This window comes from Notolabrus celidotus, chromosome 9, assembly GCF_009762535.1.
Source record: "Notolabrus celidotus isolate fNotCel1 chromosome 9, fNotCel1.pri, whole genome shotgun sequence".
Classification (NCBI taxonomy): Eukaryota; Metazoa; Chordata; class Actinopteri; order Labriformes; family Labridae; genus Notolabrus; species Notolabrus celidotus.
The window spans coordinates 37,558,330-37,577,077 of NC_048280.1; the positions used below are offsets into that span (position 1 = coordinate 37,558,330).

Consider the following 18,748-nt stretch of genomic DNA (forward strand, 5'->3'; position numbering starts at 1 on the left):
GCTGACATCAAACTTGGAGAGGAGAGAAGTTAAACTGATGACTGAGTCACTTTGCTCTTTACCTGTAGACATTAACACCAGCTGTGAAACGAGGAGGAGGAGGAGGAGCTATTTGGTTTGTGAGCGTGTAGGTCTGACTGACACGTCTTTTTTCATTTGGTCATTACATCAGTTATACCCCGATATGACACTTTTATACCACATGGAAATTCATACCAGCGTTGTTCTCCACAAAACAAACCTGTGGAGGTCATTTCAGTTCAGAGTCAGTTGAAGAAGATATCTGAGGTCCAGGTCCTGAGTCTGAGAGTGGAGCTGGTCTCAGAGCAGTTCAGACCGCAGCACTGAGAGTCACCTCCACCTGTTGTGATTGGTCCGTCAGTCTGTCAGGAACACGGCTCAGTCAGAGACTCACCACATCCAAGCTGCTGCTGTTTCCACCTCTCTGACCAGCAGGAGGAAGACCATCTTCTCTCTGATCATCTGACTCTTAGTTCTTCCATCTGATGATAGAAAACAGACAAACAGTGTTTACACTCTGAGACTCACTTCATCAGCTGTGATGCAGATCCTCCAGTCGAAAGACCAGCAGAGACTTCAGTCCTGCTCAGTCCAGAGGTGGAGGGATGTTGTAAGGTAGCTTCCTTTCAGCTCTCAGGTTCATATATTGGACTCTTGCAGCTTGAGGGGACAGACAGAGTCCTTGAAGGCATCATGTGGTGTTGACTGTTGTCACTGTGTTCTGTGTTTAAATATGAAAGCAGGACTTTCTTATGTTGTTTGCCTTTTGGCTTCTCACCTGGCTGAACATCACTGAGTCACAGGTGTTTAAATCCTCCCTGTGTGTTACGAGCTCTGTGTGAGCAGAATGTGAACCTGTCTCTGTTTGTGCATCAGACTAATGGACCCTTTAAACAGCAGACTAATACTGCACCCCTGACTGCAGACCAGGTTTTGGGTAGTCCATGGTGCAGTATCTTTCTGCTCTGTCAAGAGAGCCACGCCCGACCAATGTAGTGGATGAAGCTCTGACTCTCATCTGATGCATTGAAGCTAAAGTGATCAGCCTGCTGTACAAAGAGGATCAGGTTCAGGTCCCTGTATTAAAGTGATCAGCCTGCTGTACAAAGAGGATCAGGTTCAGGTCCCTGTATTAAAGTGATCAGCCTGCTGTACAAAGAGGATCAGGTTAAGGTCCCTGTATTAAAGTGATCAGCCTGCTGTACAAAGAGGATCAAGTTCAGGTCCCTGTATTAAAGTGATCAGCCTGCTGTACAAAGAGGATGTGGTTCAGGGGTCCCTGTTTTAAAGTGATCTGCCTGCTGTACAAGGAGGATCAGGTTCAGGTCCCCCCATCTCTACATCTGAGATGAAATGTAGGAGAGGCATCATCACTTTCCACTCTGACACTTTTGATGATTTATGATCTCACATCTTCACTGAGGAGAGAAACCTCTGGGAGGGTTGAAGGTTTGTAGGATGTCCTGAAGTTCTGCTGTGATACTGTGTTTAGAGGAATACTGGAGAGACCAGCACGGACTAACTCCAACTCTATACTGACCCCAGAGTATCCAGTCTGTAGTTTGGACTCTTCTGAAGATCACACAGCAGCTCCACGTATGAATCCTGCAGCTTGTTGTAACTCAGGTCCAGCTCTCTCAGATGGGAGGGGTTGGACTTCAGAGCTGAGGCCAGAGAAGCACAGCTGGTCTTTGTCAAACTGCAGGCACTCAACCTGAATAAAGAAGAAATAAAGACATTTTAGAAAGAAATGATCCAGTTTGAAATCCAACGTGTTCAATCTGTAGAGAGCAGAGAGAGGTTTAAAGGTACAGTGTGTAGAAATGGGAATATTTAGTGAAATCTAGCACTCAGATTCTAGACTATATGTGTCAAACGTAAGGCCCGCAAGCCAAATCCGGTCTGCGGTGGAATTATCTTTGGCCCCCAGGATAATATCAAATTAGTTTTAGAGCTGGCCCGACGGTATTTTGCATGAACCACTAAAACTACAAGTCCCATAATGCACTGCACGTCAATCGAGGGCCTGCACGCGAGAGCCGTTACCCCACTCAGCTCATCATCAGCCTCATGAAGCTAGTCACCTGCAGTCAACCTTCAGCTATCACTCTCCCCCAAAAATGGCTAAACGAAAGGTGGACTTTAAAAACAGGGGTTTTCAAGGCAGGAGGGAGGCAGAATATATATGCATGTGTGTAACAGAGGAACATGCATGTGCGTAACAGAGGAACATGCATGTGCGTAACAGAGGAACATGCATGTGTGTAACAGAGGAACATGCATGTGTGTAACAGAAGAACATGCATGTGCGTAACAGAAGAACATGCATGTGTGTAACAGAGGAACATGCATGTGCGTAACAGAAGAACATGCATGTGCGTAACAGAGGAACATGCATGTGCGTAACACAGGAACATGCATGTGTGTAACAGAGGAACATGCTTGTGCGTAACAGAGGAACATGCATGTGTGTAACAGAGGAACATGCCTGTGCGTAACAGAGGAACATGCATGTGTGTAACAGAGGAACATGCCTGTGCGTAACAGAGGAACATGCCTGTGCGTAACAGAGGAACATGCCTGTGCGTAACAGAGGAACATGCATGTGTGTAACAGAGGAACATGCATGTGTGTAACAGAGGAACATGCATGTGCGTAACAGAGGAACATGCCTGTGCGTAAAAGAGGAACATGCATGTGTGTAACAGAGGAACATGCATGTGTGTAACAGAGGAACATGCCTGTGCGTAAAAGAGGAACATGCATGTGTGTAACAGAGGAACATGCATGTGCGTAACAGAGGAACATGCCTGTGCGTAAAAGAGGAACATGCATGTGTGTAACAGAGGAACATGCATGTGTGTAACAGAGGAACATGCCTGTGCGTAAAAGAGGAACATGCATGTGTGTAACAGAGGAACATGCATGTGCGTAAAAGAGGAACATGCCTGTGCGTAACAGAGGAACATGCATGTGCTATAGGCCTAGACTGCCGGGGGAACTGGCGCACTGACACACACTGGGATCCTATCTCACCCCCTTCCCCCCAGGTTAGATTTACCTCCAGGTTAGATTATTGTAATTCCCTTTGATCAGGCTGCCCCAATAAGTCTCTAAAGACTCTTCAGAAAGTTTAAAACGCTGCAGCTCGAGTACTGACCAGAACCAGGAAGAGAGAGCACATCTCTCCAGTGTTAGCTTCTCTACACTGACTCCCAATAAAATCTAGACTAGAATTTAAAATCCTTCTTCTGACCTACAAAGCCCTTAATGACCAGACACCTTCATATCTTAAAGAGCTGGCTAACCATAGACCTTTCTGGAGTCCCTGAGCTCCCTTGTCTCGTAGGTTCCTCTGAGCTGCCGTAGACGTCCTCCTGCTGTGGACGTTCCAGACTCCAGCTGATACGGACGTGCTGGACTCCAGCGGCAACAGCTACTACTACTCATCTCATCACTATCACCGCTCCCTCTCTCTCTTATTCTCCTCTATCCCTCTTTCCAGACCCAACCCAGTCGAGGCAGATGGCTGTCTAACATGATTCTGGTTCTGTTTGAGGTTTCTGTCTGTTAAAAGAAGTTCTTCCTCTGCGCTGTAACTAGCTAAATACTGTGAGGTGCAATGCTCATGGTGGTTTAAGGTGGGGTCAGACTGAGTCTTATCCTGTCTTGGTGTTGGGTCTCCAGACTTCAGCCTGAAGACCCTCAGTGTGGATCAGTTAGAGATCAGCCATGGTTCTGCAGTTTAGTGTCACCAGAACAATCACATCAGAAACATCTCAGCAGAGAAATTAAACAAAGGAAAGGTGTCTTACTTCAGAGTCTCCAGTCTGCAGTTTGGACTCTGCAGAAAATTACACAGCTGCTTCACTCCTGAATCCTGCAGCTTGTTGTAACTCAGGTCCAGCTCTCTCAGATGGGAGGGGTTGGACTTCAGAGCTGAGGCCAGAGAAGAACAGCTGATCGCTGACAAACTGCAGCTCTTCAACCTGTATGAAGAAGAAATGATGAAATGACAGAAAGAAATGATCCAGCTTGAAATCTAATATATTCAAACCTGCAGAGAGCAGAGGAAGGTTTTGGATGTATACATGAAGAAAAGTGAGGCTCCAAACAGCTGAAGCTAACAGGATGCAGGTTTCAAACAGAGAAAGAGTGAAACAGAGTTCAGATCAACACCAATGACAACATACTGCTGCTTCAATAAAGATGCACTGACTTCACCTCCTATTCAGAACAAAGAACACAGACAACACGCTGCTTCTACCCAGATGAATAGAGACAGACCACAGGACTCATGGGAGGAAAGATGCTCCCAGGTTCATCGAGGCACCAATTCAAATGTATGGAGGGAATTTAAGAGGAGGGTTGGAACAAGATTCTTCAGGACTACAGAGACAGGGACCACAATGAGCCCAACTCACTCAATAAGGTGATGGAGAAACTGTGCTCGCTGAGCAACCACACACACAGATTCTGGACCTGCCCCAACATAAGGACATTATGGGATGGCGTTTTTAAGACTCTTAAACAAGTGTTAGACCAAGACTTCCTGAAGGATCCCAGGGGGGCATTGTTGGGTGTACCCCCACAGGGAACAGATAGAAGAGGCATCAGTGGTCATATGTGTCACTATGAAGTGGTTCAGAGCTGACCCCCGTCCCTCAGTCTGTGGTCTGAGAAGGTTTCTGAAATATAGTTCATGTCGCTTAAATAAAAGGCCTTTATTTCTACTCCCTCATTTTATTTTCCTCCTTCTTCTTTTTATTTATTGATATATTCTTTTATTATTTACTCTCATGTGTTGATTCATCTGAAGGTATATCTTCTGTGTTTGGTTTATAATGATATTATATTTAGTGAAACTGTGTAACAACAGATACAGCAGAAATGTAGAAATTACTGTTGAAGTGAACTCAACCAAAATACAAAATAAATATCAATAAATAAATGCTGCTTCTATAAAGTTTGATGAAGATTAAAAAAGACAAGATGTTCATGACTTCACCTGTTAAACTCCACCCGCCCCACCTGTGACTCCAAATACACCAACAAGTCAAACTCAAATGAAAACTCTTCAACAGACTTTAGATTTGACTCCAGATCCAAAAGTCCCAAAGATTCAGAATATATCAGGATGAGTTTGGAGGAACTGAAGAAACCTATCTTCATCATATCTACAACATCTTTCACTGTCATTCAATGAGACAGACACACAAAGTCAGCATTTCAGGTTGAAATGAATTGTCTTGATCTAAACTGGAAAATCATTGAAAGCAAAGCTCTCGTTTACAACAACGTGGAGCAAATACAAGAAACATTCAAATGCATGATAAGCAAATAAAAGATCAAACCTTCAAAGAATGATGATCAAATGAAAACAGACAACAATTAAAAAAGTCATGTTAAAACAAAGTCAGTTAAAAAAGGTACAATCAGAGGTTCAAATGTTTACAACTAAGGATTTAAAATGACTCAAAGAAAGCAGTGTGTTCATTTTAAAGAGCTTTGCAGTGAGTTCAGGCAGATGGTCCAAAAAAGCCAAATGCAGATCTTCCAAGCTCTGAATGAACTCTGGGAACCTGGAGAGTGAGCCCATTAGTAGATCTGGTGTGATGTGCTGCAGAGGACATAACCAGCATGGATGATATATATGAGGGTGGCATCCCAATAAGAGCTTTATAATAAACGGGTATGAGTTCAAATCACACCTTTCAGTCAGAGAGGACCATCCCACCTGTTTGTTAAGGATGCAGTGATGAGTGCTGTAATGATCAGCGTAATAAATCTCAGTGCAGAGTGAAAAACTGCATCAGGTGGTTTTAAGGTGGAGGCTGAAGCATGCCTGTACAAAACATCTCCAGAGTCTAGCTCTGATCCAAAAGTTCCCTCCACCAGGGTTTTCCTACAGTGCAAAGGAAAGCAGGATTTGATCCAGTAGAAAAAGACAATCTTTAGTCCAAGTTTACTGGACACATTTAAAATCGGACTTTAAAAGGAACTTTCTCATCATCCAGATACCCAGATATTAATAAACCTTCACCCTTTCTATATTGGTGATCTGGAGTTTTCAGATCAATATGTGTGGACCTGGAAGAGATCATGAACTTGGTTTTCTCTGCATGTAAGACTAACCTATGTCTGGTGAGTACAACTTCTGATTCAGAGAAGGGAACCATCCCACAGGATTCATAAAGTTTCTATCTATCTATCTATCTATCTATCTATCTATCTATCTATCTATCTATCTATCTATCTATCTATCTATCTATCTATCTATCTATCTATCTATCTATCTATCTATCTATCTATCTATCTAAGCAGCCATTGGACAGAACGCACAGCAGACTGAGCATTAGCAGCATTACAATACAAAACTGTGTCGTCAGCATAAAGGTGAATTTTACGATCTGAAGCAGAATATATGACATTCAGTAGAATCCCTCCATCCTGCATTAAAGTGTTTAAACTGTGTGTCATCATTGTCTCCGTGTAACAGGAAGTTTGTGTTTGAAATGTAAAGAACTCACTTTAAAGCCATGGAGACCACTTTTCACTTCTCTTCAGATCTTTGCTGATCCTGTCCTGTACATGCCCTAATTCACAGGCACTGATACTTTAGACCACTCAAAGATAACAGGATGAGACTGTGTTTACAAAAAGCACTTACACATATTCAGACCAAAACCAGCAAAGAGATAAGACAGACCACTTTGTCCACAGGTGTCGCCAAAATCAACACAAAGCAAAGTTCCTCTCAGGAGCTTCAAGGTTTTCAATCTGTAGCTCATCATCGTTCTGCTCCTCAACCAACAAAAACCTCTGAGAGGAACCAGACTTCAGCTTGAAGACCCTCAGTGTGGATCAGTTAGAGATCAGCCATGGTTCTGCAGTTTAGTGTCACCACAACAATCACATCAGAAACATCTCAGCAGAGGAATTAAACAAAGGAAAGGTGTCTTACTTCAGAGTCTCCAGTCTGCAGTTTGGACTCTGCAGAAAATCACACAGCTCCTTCACTCCTGAATCCTGCAGATTGTTGTTACTCAGGTCCAGCTCTCTCAGGTGGGAGGGGTTGGACTTCAGAGATGAGGCCAGAGAAGCACAGCTGATCGCTGACAAACTGCAGCTCCACAACCTGTATGAAGAAGAAATGATGAAATGACAGAAAGAAATGATTCAGATTGAAATCTAATATCTTCAAACCTGCAGAGAGCAGAGAATGGTTTAGGACAGGGGTCGCCAACCCGTCGATCTTGATCGACAGGTAGATCTTTGAGGCTTTCCCTGTAGCTCTTAAAGATAATGACAAAATAATCACGTAATAGCCTAGAATGCCTGATAAACTGCTTTTAGGATTGTGAGACCGTTCTTCTCTCTCCTCTCTTTAGGAGGCACACAGTATATTTTCAATGTAATTGTTGTGTCGCAGCGACCCAGACTTTCCACATTTCATGGATTATCACTGTGTTATCCATCAGCAGGCTTTGGTTGGCAAAGTCTTGGACTTGTCCCATGTAATGACACTCGTGGTCAAGCTGATAAACTCGACGTTATTGGATGAGCTTTTATGCCGCGTACGGAGACCTACTTCTCCACGCTGATGTACGGTGGTTGAGTCGCAGCAAAGTGCTGCAGCGATTTGTTGGCTTGCTGCCTGAGATAAAGATTTTTTTGTCAACACAGAACGAGGAGCATGAGGAACTGTCTGATGATGCGTGGCTACTGGATCTGGGGTTTTTGTTCAACCCGACAGCAAAACTGAATGCACTCAATTACAAGCTGCAGGGAAAAGACCAAGACCTGCCCCACATGATCAGAGCAGTGAATGCATTCAAGGCCAAGCTGGGTGTTTGGACCACACACCTACAGAACGGGAGGCTGACCCACTTCTCTGACCTGGAAAAAATGTCACAAACCATCGTAAACAAGGATGCTTTTCACCCGGAGCAGTACTGAGCCTGTCTGGACAAAGTGGCAGCGGAGTTTACTCAGCGTTTTGGTGAGTTAAGCGTCATGGAAGATGTTGCTGCTTTTGTGTCAAACCCGTTTCTGCCTATTGATATTGAGCAGATAGCAACCAGATTCCAGCAAGTATTTGTTTTGCCAAGTGGTGTTGATATGGAGATGGTTGATGTGCAAAATGACATTGAGCTGAAAGCCAGATCAAGGGACAGTGACTTTTGGGGACTTGTCAGCAAAGAGAAATATCCCCTCCTCACTGCATGTGCACTAAGAGTGAGTGCATACTACTTTACTACCACTCACAGACAGCATTCAATCACAGACATCTCACTAACTTGTTTGCCTGCTATATGGTGTTGTTAAGTGTAAAGTGATGCTGCTTTAGATGCAACATGTAACTTGGTCTAACTGCAGGTAACTGAATTGAACTGACTGATAATTCAATAAGTGTACATTACAGTTTAACTTTTTAAAAAGTGCAAGGTAAAGTTTGAAGTTTCATCAGGTAAACAAAACAGCTCATTACACTTAAATATGATCTGTCCACTACAAGTGTTTATTCATTTAATTTTGTGGTATGAACAAATACAATTATTATTAAAAGGGGTGTTAGAGCCTTATGTGTGTCAATATTATGTGTGGACTGTTTGTGTGTTTGATGCACTTGTGTGGACACTAGGTGGTGGGTGTGTCAAACCAGGTGTTAGAAAGCATATAGGGAAGAAGACCCAATCAGTGGCAGGTGAGCTGCCTACCGGGTAGCAAACAGTTTTTGACCGTCTTGTTCCGTCGTGTTACGTTTTGTCATCGTATTGTCTACAATAGACGTAAGCCTGTAATTCTACAAGTTCGATTAGATGCAAGTGTGGATTGATCGGCTGTGCGTATATTGTGAGTCTAATAAACCCGTTGATGTCAATGCACGAGCGGACTTCATTCATTCATGCTGACGAGGAGGACGCGTCAACTGAGTCCCGGTAAAGCAGCCCCTCAGTGGCTTATAGGTGTTTGTTTCGTTTGGCGAAAGCAAGCCACTACAAGGGGTATAAGCCACATGCCTTTCTTTTTTGTGTTTTAGTTCATTTTTTTCAGGGCTTTCAGTTTGAAGGTTATACAAATAATTCATTGTAATTCATACAATAAGGCTCAATAGGAAATACATTATGTGCTGTCCTTTTTTTCTCAATGCTTCTATAGGTAGATCTCACCTTTCACACAAGTTGAGGTCAGAGATCTTGAGCTTAAAAAGGTTGATGACCTTTTAGGATGTATACATGAAGAAAAGTGAGGCTCCAAACAGCTGAAGCTAACAGGATGCAGGTTTCAAACAGAGAAAGAGTGAAACAGAGTTCAGATCAACACCAATGACAACATCCTGCTGCTTCAATAAAGACGCACTGACTTCACCTCCTGTTCTCTGCCAGCAGCTCCAACAGCTGGACAGACACAAACTCAATTCTCAAACTGATTCTAGATTTGACAAAAGATGACAAAGTATCTGAAAACGTCTGAAAAGACTTTTGGAGTAACAGAAAGTAAATAATGCCCAGCACGTCTACGATTGGTGGAGGGCAATATGACAAAAACATCTGATCCCAATTCTGTTAGTGCAGAACCACCATCAGGGTTTATCACCTTTCTTTTTCATGTTCACTTTGAAGACAATTCTACAAGTTACTGAGCACAACAACCAAACTGATCTCCCCGTTTGAAACATAGAGTCCTTAAAGAACAAAGAATAGAGACTATGGAGGACAAGAACCTTTTTACCGATGTCCACATTCTGATCTCAACTATTGGATCAGAGCCCATCTGGGGTTTTGAACTGATCCAGGATCAGCAGTTTGAGCCCACATTTTCCTCCATCTTTGTTTAGAAAGAAAGAAAGAAAGAAAGAAAGAAAGAAAGAAAGAAAGAAAGAAAGAAAGAAAGAAAGTGAAGAGAAACTTCTAGAAATGTGCATGTATGATATGAAGGAGTCTGAATGAGGTTCAACCATTAATTCCACAAGAAATCCAGAACAGAGACAGAGAAAGACTGAACTGACCCCAGAGTCTCCAGTTTACAGTTTGGACTCTTCAGACCAGCAGACAGACGCTCCACTCCTGAGTCCTGCAGCCTGTTGTTGTTCAGGTACAGCTCTCTCAGATGGGACGGGTTGGACTTCAGAGCTGAGGCCACAACTTCACAGTGAGTGTCTGAGAGTCCACAGCGTTCAAATCTGTGAGGACATAAATATTAAAAACACGTTATTATTAAAAGGTAAGTTACATTTCTCCTTCCCCTTGATTCAAAGCATTCACAGCGCCATCTTTAGGACTGATCTGGAACAGTCAACAACCAACACCCCTCTTATATGCTATACTGTGAACAACAGTGTGTTCTGAGTTCAGAGAGTAAAGTCACAAACTGAGGAGAACAGTGGTAAAGAGAAGAAGTCAGAGTTTTAGTCTGTGTTAGCATAGATGTTGAAATGTGAAGATCAGAAGAGCAGCCAGCCGCCTGCACTAAAACCAGGAGTGTGGAGCATCTTGTGAAGTTCAACTTTAGCTTCATGAAGAAGTGAAGACTCAGGGCCTGATCTACTAAGATCTCAAATAAGGAGCACTATATTGCGTGTGCAAACTAAAACATTGCACATGTTATTTCTGGGCGTGTTGCAGGTGATCTACTATGACTGCGTGCGCAAATGATAACAAGTGCAAAAGTGGAACGGACCGCCCTCAAATGAGGATTTTGCGTGTGCTACCAGCTGTCACCATGGATAGTTTTGGAGAGCAGAGTGGCCGTAAACGAAAAATGAAGTTTGAAGCCATGGAGTTGGAGGTTTTAGTGGAGGACGCACATAAACACATCTGTGAACTCCAGCAGAGACATCTCAGTGTTAGAAACACGATTTGGGGAGGCCATCTGTGAAAAGGTGAATCCTTTGAGCAAAAACAGAAGATCTGCTGATGATATAAAACGAAGAGTGCAAGATATCTGCAGAAGAACAAAGGAAAAACTTTCCCTTAATAAAATCTCTAATATTGGACACATTTAATTAGTTCAAAAGTCTGCCAGTCTTGCTCTAGCTACTTAATTGGGAAGTCAATTGCAGTTTGAAACAACCAGGACCAGAAAAGTTAGGCGTCACTTTGATGAAGACCGTCGCCTCACTGACGCAGAGAGCAACTTTGGGGTGAACGTTTTTAATGCCTGTCTTGATATCATCATCCAGCAACTGTCCCAAAGATTCACCAGCTTAAATGGAACTGTGAACATGTTTGAGGCAGTTCACCCCAACACACTGCTGCAAGCACGAGATGAGGAGTTACACCAAGCTGCCTGGCAGCTTAGTGAGCGCTACAGTCGGGACATCGCCCCCAGCTTCCCTGGCCTACTGCTTTCCTTTAGAACCTCTTTCAGGGACCAGATACCAAAGCAAAAGTCTGTTGCTGATCTGACAAAATGCTCATTGTCAACCACCCAGCAGTGAGGTTTGGGCCCTCCTATTATTTTTTACTCTTCCCGTCACATCTTCACAACTTCTGAGCACTCATTCTCCAAGTTAAACTAAAAACCTCTTGAGGAGCACGGTGGGACAGGAGAGACTGAGTGGACTTGCCCCGTTGTCCATTGAGAATGACAGAGCAATGAAAATGGACATACAGTGCATCGTGGACAAGTCGGCGGAGCTTAAGGCTCGTCCAAACAGTGGTGAGTAGGCCGAGTACTTCATATTGATTTTTTGTTTGTATGTGAACATGTGAGCCGCTGTGCCAATTTTACTAAACTGTATAGCTGTTGATACAGTGACCTACTGCGGTCGCTATCCGTGGTGCTGAACTGCTTTGAATTTGTGTTGCAGTGTTGAAGGAGTTTCTCCATAGGAGATATGGCATGGCTCCTTTTTGTGACTGCCATGTGTGCGTAACGCTGTGCTAGTTTGCACCTGCCTTTCAAACGTGCTAAATATAGACACAAAAACACCGCCCGCTATCTGCTTCAGGTTTGATAAATCCCATTGCATTTGCTAAATGATTACAATTGCATCTCCTCCTCCCAGTATTTTGCACGTTCTGATGATCTACATGTATTCTGCATATTCATGAAGGCAAACACGCTAAATGGATAGCGAGTGCTATTTTGCTCATTTGACAGACGCAATCCTCGGTGCTCCCGGTTAGTACGTCAGCTTTGCATGCGCTATCAAGTTTGCACATGTTTTTATACACGCAAACCTTTAGTAGATCGGGCCCTTAGTCTTTGAGCACATCAGCACCACCTCGTCATACGCATCAGAAGTCTGAATAGATAGTGTAACACACTGAGTCTACTCTGAGCAGATTAGTAGACAGCCTGTGCTCGTTTCTGCTGTTTGTCCTCAGCTGTCCAGTTTCACTTCACAAGATGATCCATGTTCTTGGTTTTAGATCAAGCAGCTGGCTGCTCTTCTAACATCTCTCTATATGTTGTTTGATCCTACAGACTGTAGAGATTCATGATAAGCTGTCATTCAAACTTCTTTCAAGTGAAACTACAACTCTCAGAAGATTACAGCTTCATTCTCCTAACCTGACCACTGGAATCTGTAAGTTCATCTTTTTATTCTTGTAACTTTACGTCTTTCATGTAAAAACCTCTTATTTTTAATCCTGATGTGGTCCTAATCCTCCATGGTGGCTGTGGGCTAGGGTGACAGTAAAGCAACAAAGACTGGACTGATCTTTCAGACTTGATGTGTTTCAGCAGACCTCTCCTCAGCCTACCTCACAGGTTCAGGTGGACAAGGTGGATCTAAAAAGCATCAAAAAACTCAGTTTGTCCAAGATGACAGTGCCAGGATTTGTGGGGCTCACATTGTGAATGAAGGGTTCAGGGATCATGAGACTTCATGTTCACACATGGATTGACCCCCACAGAGTCCAGACCTCAGCACCATTGAGGACCTTTGGGATGTGCTGGAGAAGACTTTGCCCAGCGGTCCTACTTTCCCGTCATACAAGATCTTTATGTAAAATGACTGCACCTCTGGACAGACATAAATGTTGTGACATTGCAGAAGCTTATGGAAACAATGCCAGGGTGAATGTGTGCCGTACTCAAAGCTAAAGGCGGTCCAACAAAATATTAGAGTGGTCCACTTTTTGTTTGGACGGGCGGTGTATAAAGGCCGTCTGTCTCTCATGCTCTGTCCCTTACTGCATAAACAGCACCATCTGATCTGGATCTCCTCACACAGCCTGATACAGGCCACTAAGTGACCAGACCAAGGAGCGGTTCATCAGGTGTGTCTGAGAGTTTCTGACGCAGAGGTTTTGTCTGTTTCTTTTGTTTGGTTGTAAACAGAGACTCCAGTCTGCTGTGAGTCCTTTCAATTCAATCAAGAACCACAAAACTGTAAAGGACCATCAGGGTCCACTTTAAACTTTACAACTAACTATGACATTCAGAAGAACTTCTTCATTACTGTCCTCTTCACTGACGCTGCGCTCGCTCTGAAACTAAAGTGCTCCACAGACGTCACTCGTGCAGGGAAAGTTTGGATGAGATGAACGGAGCAGCCGTAGCAGAGATACCAACTGACGGCACAGTGTGAGGAACAATGGCCACCAACAAGTGGATCCATTTTTCACATTTTCACAAGATGTAGAAATCTATTGTGTTTAGTTTTACAGCATACATATAAAAGAGAACAATGTGAATCCAACAAGGTCAACATGTCTTATGATGCAGGTTCCTTTAAAGAGCAGGAAGAACCAAACAGCTGATTTGCACTGATACATGAGGACCATCAAATCTGGACTTACTGAGCCTTCCTGCAGATCCTCACAGCTGGAATCAGTCTCTGTCGTCCCTGGCTTGATGTTTTGTACTTATTCAGGTTCAACTCATCCAGAACCTCCTCTGACATCTGCAGCATGTAGGCCAGAGCAGAGCACTGGATCTCAGAGAGTTCCTCTGATCTGTTCTCTGACTTCAGGAACTCTTGGATCTCCTGATGGACTGAGAGGTCGTTCGTCTCCGTCAGACAGTGGAAGATGTTGATGCTTCTGTCAGGAGAGATCTCATCACTGTTCATCTTCTTCAGGTTGTTGATGACTCTTTGGATCATCTCTGGACTGATGTCTGTGTGACCCAGCAGACCTCCTAAGAGTCTCCGGTTTGACTCCAGAGAGAGTCCATGAAGGAAGCGGACAAACAGGTCCAGGTGACCGTTTCTACTTAGGAGGGATTTCTCCATGAACCTCTTCAGGAAGACACCCAGGGATGAATTTACATGTTCTCCTCCCATAAAAGGTGCCAGTACCTTTCTGTTCCTGGTTGTGAAACAGTGGATCATGTAGACTGCAGCCAGAAACTCCTGAACGCTCAGATGAACAAAGCAGTAGACTGTTTTCTGGAAGATCACACACTCTCTTTTGAAGATCTCTGTACAGAGTCCTGAGTACACCGAGGCCTCTGTGACATCCAGACCACAGCGCTCCAGGTCTTCTTGGTAGAACATGATGTTTCCTTCCTCCAGATGTTCAAACGCCAGCCGGCCCAGCTTCAGGAGAACTTCCCCGTCAGCCTCCATCAGCTCCTGAGGACTGGTCTCAGGACCCTCAGTGTACTTCTTCCTCTTCCTCTTGGTCTGGACCAGCAGGAAGTGTGAGTACATGTCAGTCAGGGTCTTGGGCAGCTCTCCTCTCTGCTCTGTGCTCATCATGTGCTCCAGAACTGTAGCAGTGATCCAGCAGAAGACCGGGATCTGACACATGATGTGGAGGCTCCTGGAGGTCTTGATGTGTGAGATGATTCTGCTGGACAGATCTTCATCACTGATCCTCCTCCTGAAGTAGTCCTCCTTCTGGGCGTCAGTGAAGCCTCGGACTTCTGTGACCCTGTCAACGCGTGAAGAAGGGATCTGATTGGCCGCTGCGGGTCGAGAAGTGATCCAGACCAGAGCTGAGGGGAGCAGATTCCCCTTGATGAGGTTTGTTAACAGCAGGTTTATGGATGAGCTCTGTGTGACGTCAGACACAACCTGAGTGTTCTTGAAATCCAGAGACAGTCTGCTTTCGTCCAGACCGTCAAAGATGAACACCAGTTTACAGACAGCCAGCGTCTCTGCTGGGACCTTCTGTAATGTTGGATGGAAATCATGGAGCAGCTGGAGGAGACTGTACCGCTTATCTCTGATCAGGTTCAGCTCCCTGAATGAAAGCAGAACCACCAGACTGAGGTCTTGGTTCTCTGAGCCCTCGGCCCAGTCCAGAGTGAACTTCTGCACTGAGAAGGTTTTCCCAACACCAGCGACGCCGACTGTCAGAACCACTCTGATGGGTTCCTGTTGACCAGGTAAGGCTCTGAAGATGTCCTGGCACTTGACGGGAATGTCCTGGAGGATCTTCTTCTTGGAGGTGGTCTCTAGCTGTCTCACCTCATGTTGGGTGTTCACCTCTTCACTCTGTCCCTCTGTGATGTAGAGCTCAGTGTAGATCCTGTTGAGGAGGGTTCTACTTCCTGTTTCCTCACTTCCTTCACTCACACGCTCACATCTGGTCCTCAGACTGGTCTTGTGTTGATCTAAAACCCTCTGCAGACCACCTGTCACCAAAAACAAATCAGAAAGTGTAACAATGAAATGTCAATCAGGAAATGACGGTCGTTATCAGTGAAGTGAAACCATGAGAGCATCTAGAGCAGGTAAGATCATGAAGTCCATTCAGGGACGTTCAGAAAGACCTGACAACGTAACAAGCAGACAGGTTTACAGTCTTACTTTGTTCAGTCCTGGTCCGAGCAGCTGTCTTCAGTCCTGGTCCTGCCCTGGAACTTTCTCCACATTGTGGAGAGGAGAGGTATCTTTTGGAACCAGACTGGTCCCTGTATGGGTCCTCCACAGAATCCGGACTCCTCTTCCTCTTTCTGTGAAGACGATATCTTCTCTTAAATAACATTTTCATCAAAAGCTCTCTTTAAATCTCAACAGCCACTAAAACTTGAAAACATTAGTAACTCATACTTTGTGTCTGAGGGTCCTGGTTCTTGACTGAAGTTTAGAGCTCCACCTTTAGACTGGTCACTCTTCATAGACAGACAGCCGGACAGGGGAGACTTTGCTTTGTTGAGTAGGGTTCTACTTCCTGTTTCCTCACTTCCTTCACTGACATGCTCACATCTGGTCCTCAGACTGGTCTTGTGTTGGTCTAAATCCCTCTGCAGACCACCTGTCACCAAAAACAAATCAGAAAGTGTAACAATCAAATGTCAATCAGGAAAGGACGGTCGTTATCAGTGAAGTGAAACCATGAGAGCATCTAGAGCAGGTAAGATCATGAAGTCCATTCAGGGACGTTCAGAAAGACCTGACAACGTAACAAGCAAACAGGTTTACAGTCTTACTATGTTCAGTCCTGGTCCGAGCAGCTGTCCTCAGTCCTGGTCCTGCCCTGGTTCTTACTCCACACTGCAGACAGGAAAGGTATCTCGGGGAACCAGACTGGTCCCTGTATGGGTCCTCCACAGAATCAGGACTCCTCTTCCTCTTTCTGTGAAGACGATATCTTCTCTTAAATAACATTTTCATCAAAAGCTCTCTTTAAATCTCAACAGCCACTAAAACTTGAAAACATTAGTAACTCATACTTTGTGTCTGAGGGTCCTGGTTCTTGACTGAAGTTTAGAGCTCCACCTTTAGACTGGTCACTCTTCATAGACAGACAGCCAGACAGGGGAGACTTTGCTCTGTGCTCCTCTTCCTCCACACAGTCATCCATCTTCTGCTCTTCAGAGTGAGTCCATCTGTATCAAGTGTTTGTAAGTTCTTCAACCTGTGGACAAGGTAGACAGACAGGTGAGACACAAACAGGAGGAGTGTGTTACACCATGAAGATCTCATGATATCAACTATTGATCTGCACACTATCATTCTCTTCTTTTCTTCTTGTTCTGAATCAGAAAGGTCCTGATTGATGGTTTCTTCTTCAGTCTCATGTGATCAAGTCAAAAAGTCCTCAAAGAAACAGGAAGTATTCAGCTCTGCTCACGTGTCAGAGCTTTGGACCACATCCTGTTGAGTTGGTAAACTGTATGTTAAATCACATGATGTTTTTCTTCCAGAGTAAGTCTGGCTCATCACCTCACTGCGTCTGATGACATGGAGGATGAATGTATCCCTAAACAGAAGGAAGCTTCCTCTGCTCCTGAATAGTATGCAGCCCTGAAGCTTCACCAAGCAGGCTTCAGCATAATCCAACACTAGGAGACACTAACACTGGAAAGACATGAGTGTGAAACATGCTAACATCTATCAGACTACAGAAAGTCCACAACACGTACTCCACCATGAACAATATGGACTCTGGATCATGTCCCAGCTGTCCTCAGGGGTCTGCTGTGTTCTCCCCTCAGTAGGACTCTCCTCTGTGGGGTTTGCTTCCTCGTGTCTGACCTTTGTCTGTTTGATGACTGAATACATTTATTGTACCTGTAACCTGTAGTTTTAATCCAGCACTGAATGAGGTCCATAAACAGACTTTGGACTGAGATTATGAACTGATATGTTAATATTTAACAGCAATAAAGATAGTCAGGACCAACAGTATTCTGTCTAGCAGGGTATAAAATCACAGTATGAATATTTGACAGGTCAGTCCATGTTGACAAAGCAACCTTTGGTAAAGTTCAAACGTTACATTGAAGCTGTATTTAGTGCTAATGGACCTGCAGCATCTAAAGCTTTGACTTTCTCCCCCTGAATCCAAACACATCTCCTGAACATCAGTTCTTCTGAAACCTCAGTGATCATGAGCTCAGAACACTGACATCATGACACACTGGTCTGTTCAGAGTCTGTAAGTGTGTCAGAGAAACAGTGTGAGAGGAAGTCTCATCTCTATCAATCAATCTTTATTTATAAAGCACTAAATCACAACAAACCTTCTCCTCAGACTCTTTCCAAACAGAGCAGGTCTAGACCGGACTCTATGTTCTATTATTAACAAAGACCCAACATCAAGACCGGATCAGATCCAGTCCCATCTTCCAGACAGGACTCAGTCTGATCTCATCTTTATCCACCATGAGCAGAGCACTTTGCAGCATTTAGCAAGTTACAGTGGCAAGGACAAACTTCCTTTAACAGGCAGAAACCTCCAGCAGGACCAGACTCATGTTAGACACACATCTGCTGAGACCCAGTATCCACAGCACTTTGTAGATCTGTTCCCTCATCCTTGTCAGACTCACGGTCTACAGATGACGGATGTTTGATTTTAAAGCCTCACAATAACGCGACGTGTAGCTCTGAGCTCAAAAATGAACAAACACTTTCTGCTGGACTCACCAAAGACGGAGACAAGAGGAGGAACCACACATTCAGGTTCCTGTATGAAGACCTGATCCAGCTCTGGATCTGATCAGCTGTCTTTCTTTACTGGTTTGTAAGTGTATTGATGAACACATGACACTTGATTCACTTCAGATACAGAGCTGACAGTAAAACACTGAATAAAACTCACCCTCTCTCAGACGTCCTTTTCCTCCCTCTGCTCCCTCAGAGTGGAGTCTGAACTCTGATCCACACTAACTGACTCTTATTGCTTTATTGCCCGTCTCCGTGGTAACCTCTTTTATCAGGTCAGAGTCTCTCCTCTTCTTGATATTTACTGGAAATGATGAGTCAGCCTTTCTAAGTGAGGGAAAATGTCCCCTGATCACTTTGTTTGTGTGGCATCAATAAGACTCCTTGAATCACCCGGATGTACATGAACTACTCATGGTGACCCTGATG

General features: G+C 44.2%; 1 protein-coding gene across 1 annotated transcript; it reads right to left on the reverse strand.

The window, feature by feature from the left end:
* Positions 1-473: 473 nt before the first annotated feature.
* On the reverse strand, positions 474-15,385 carry LOC117818643 (NLR family CARD domain-containing protein 3-like; the record flags this gene model as incomplete). Its single annotated transcript, XM_034691598.1, has 6 exons — positions 474-503; positions 1,562-1,735; positions 3,837-4,010; positions 6,986-7,159; positions 10,034-10,207; positions 13,779-15,385. Coding segments are annotated over 6 exons (2,316 nt in total), but the record flags the coding sequence as incomplete, so codon positions are not given.
* Positions 15,386-18,748: the final 3,363 nt, after the last annotated feature.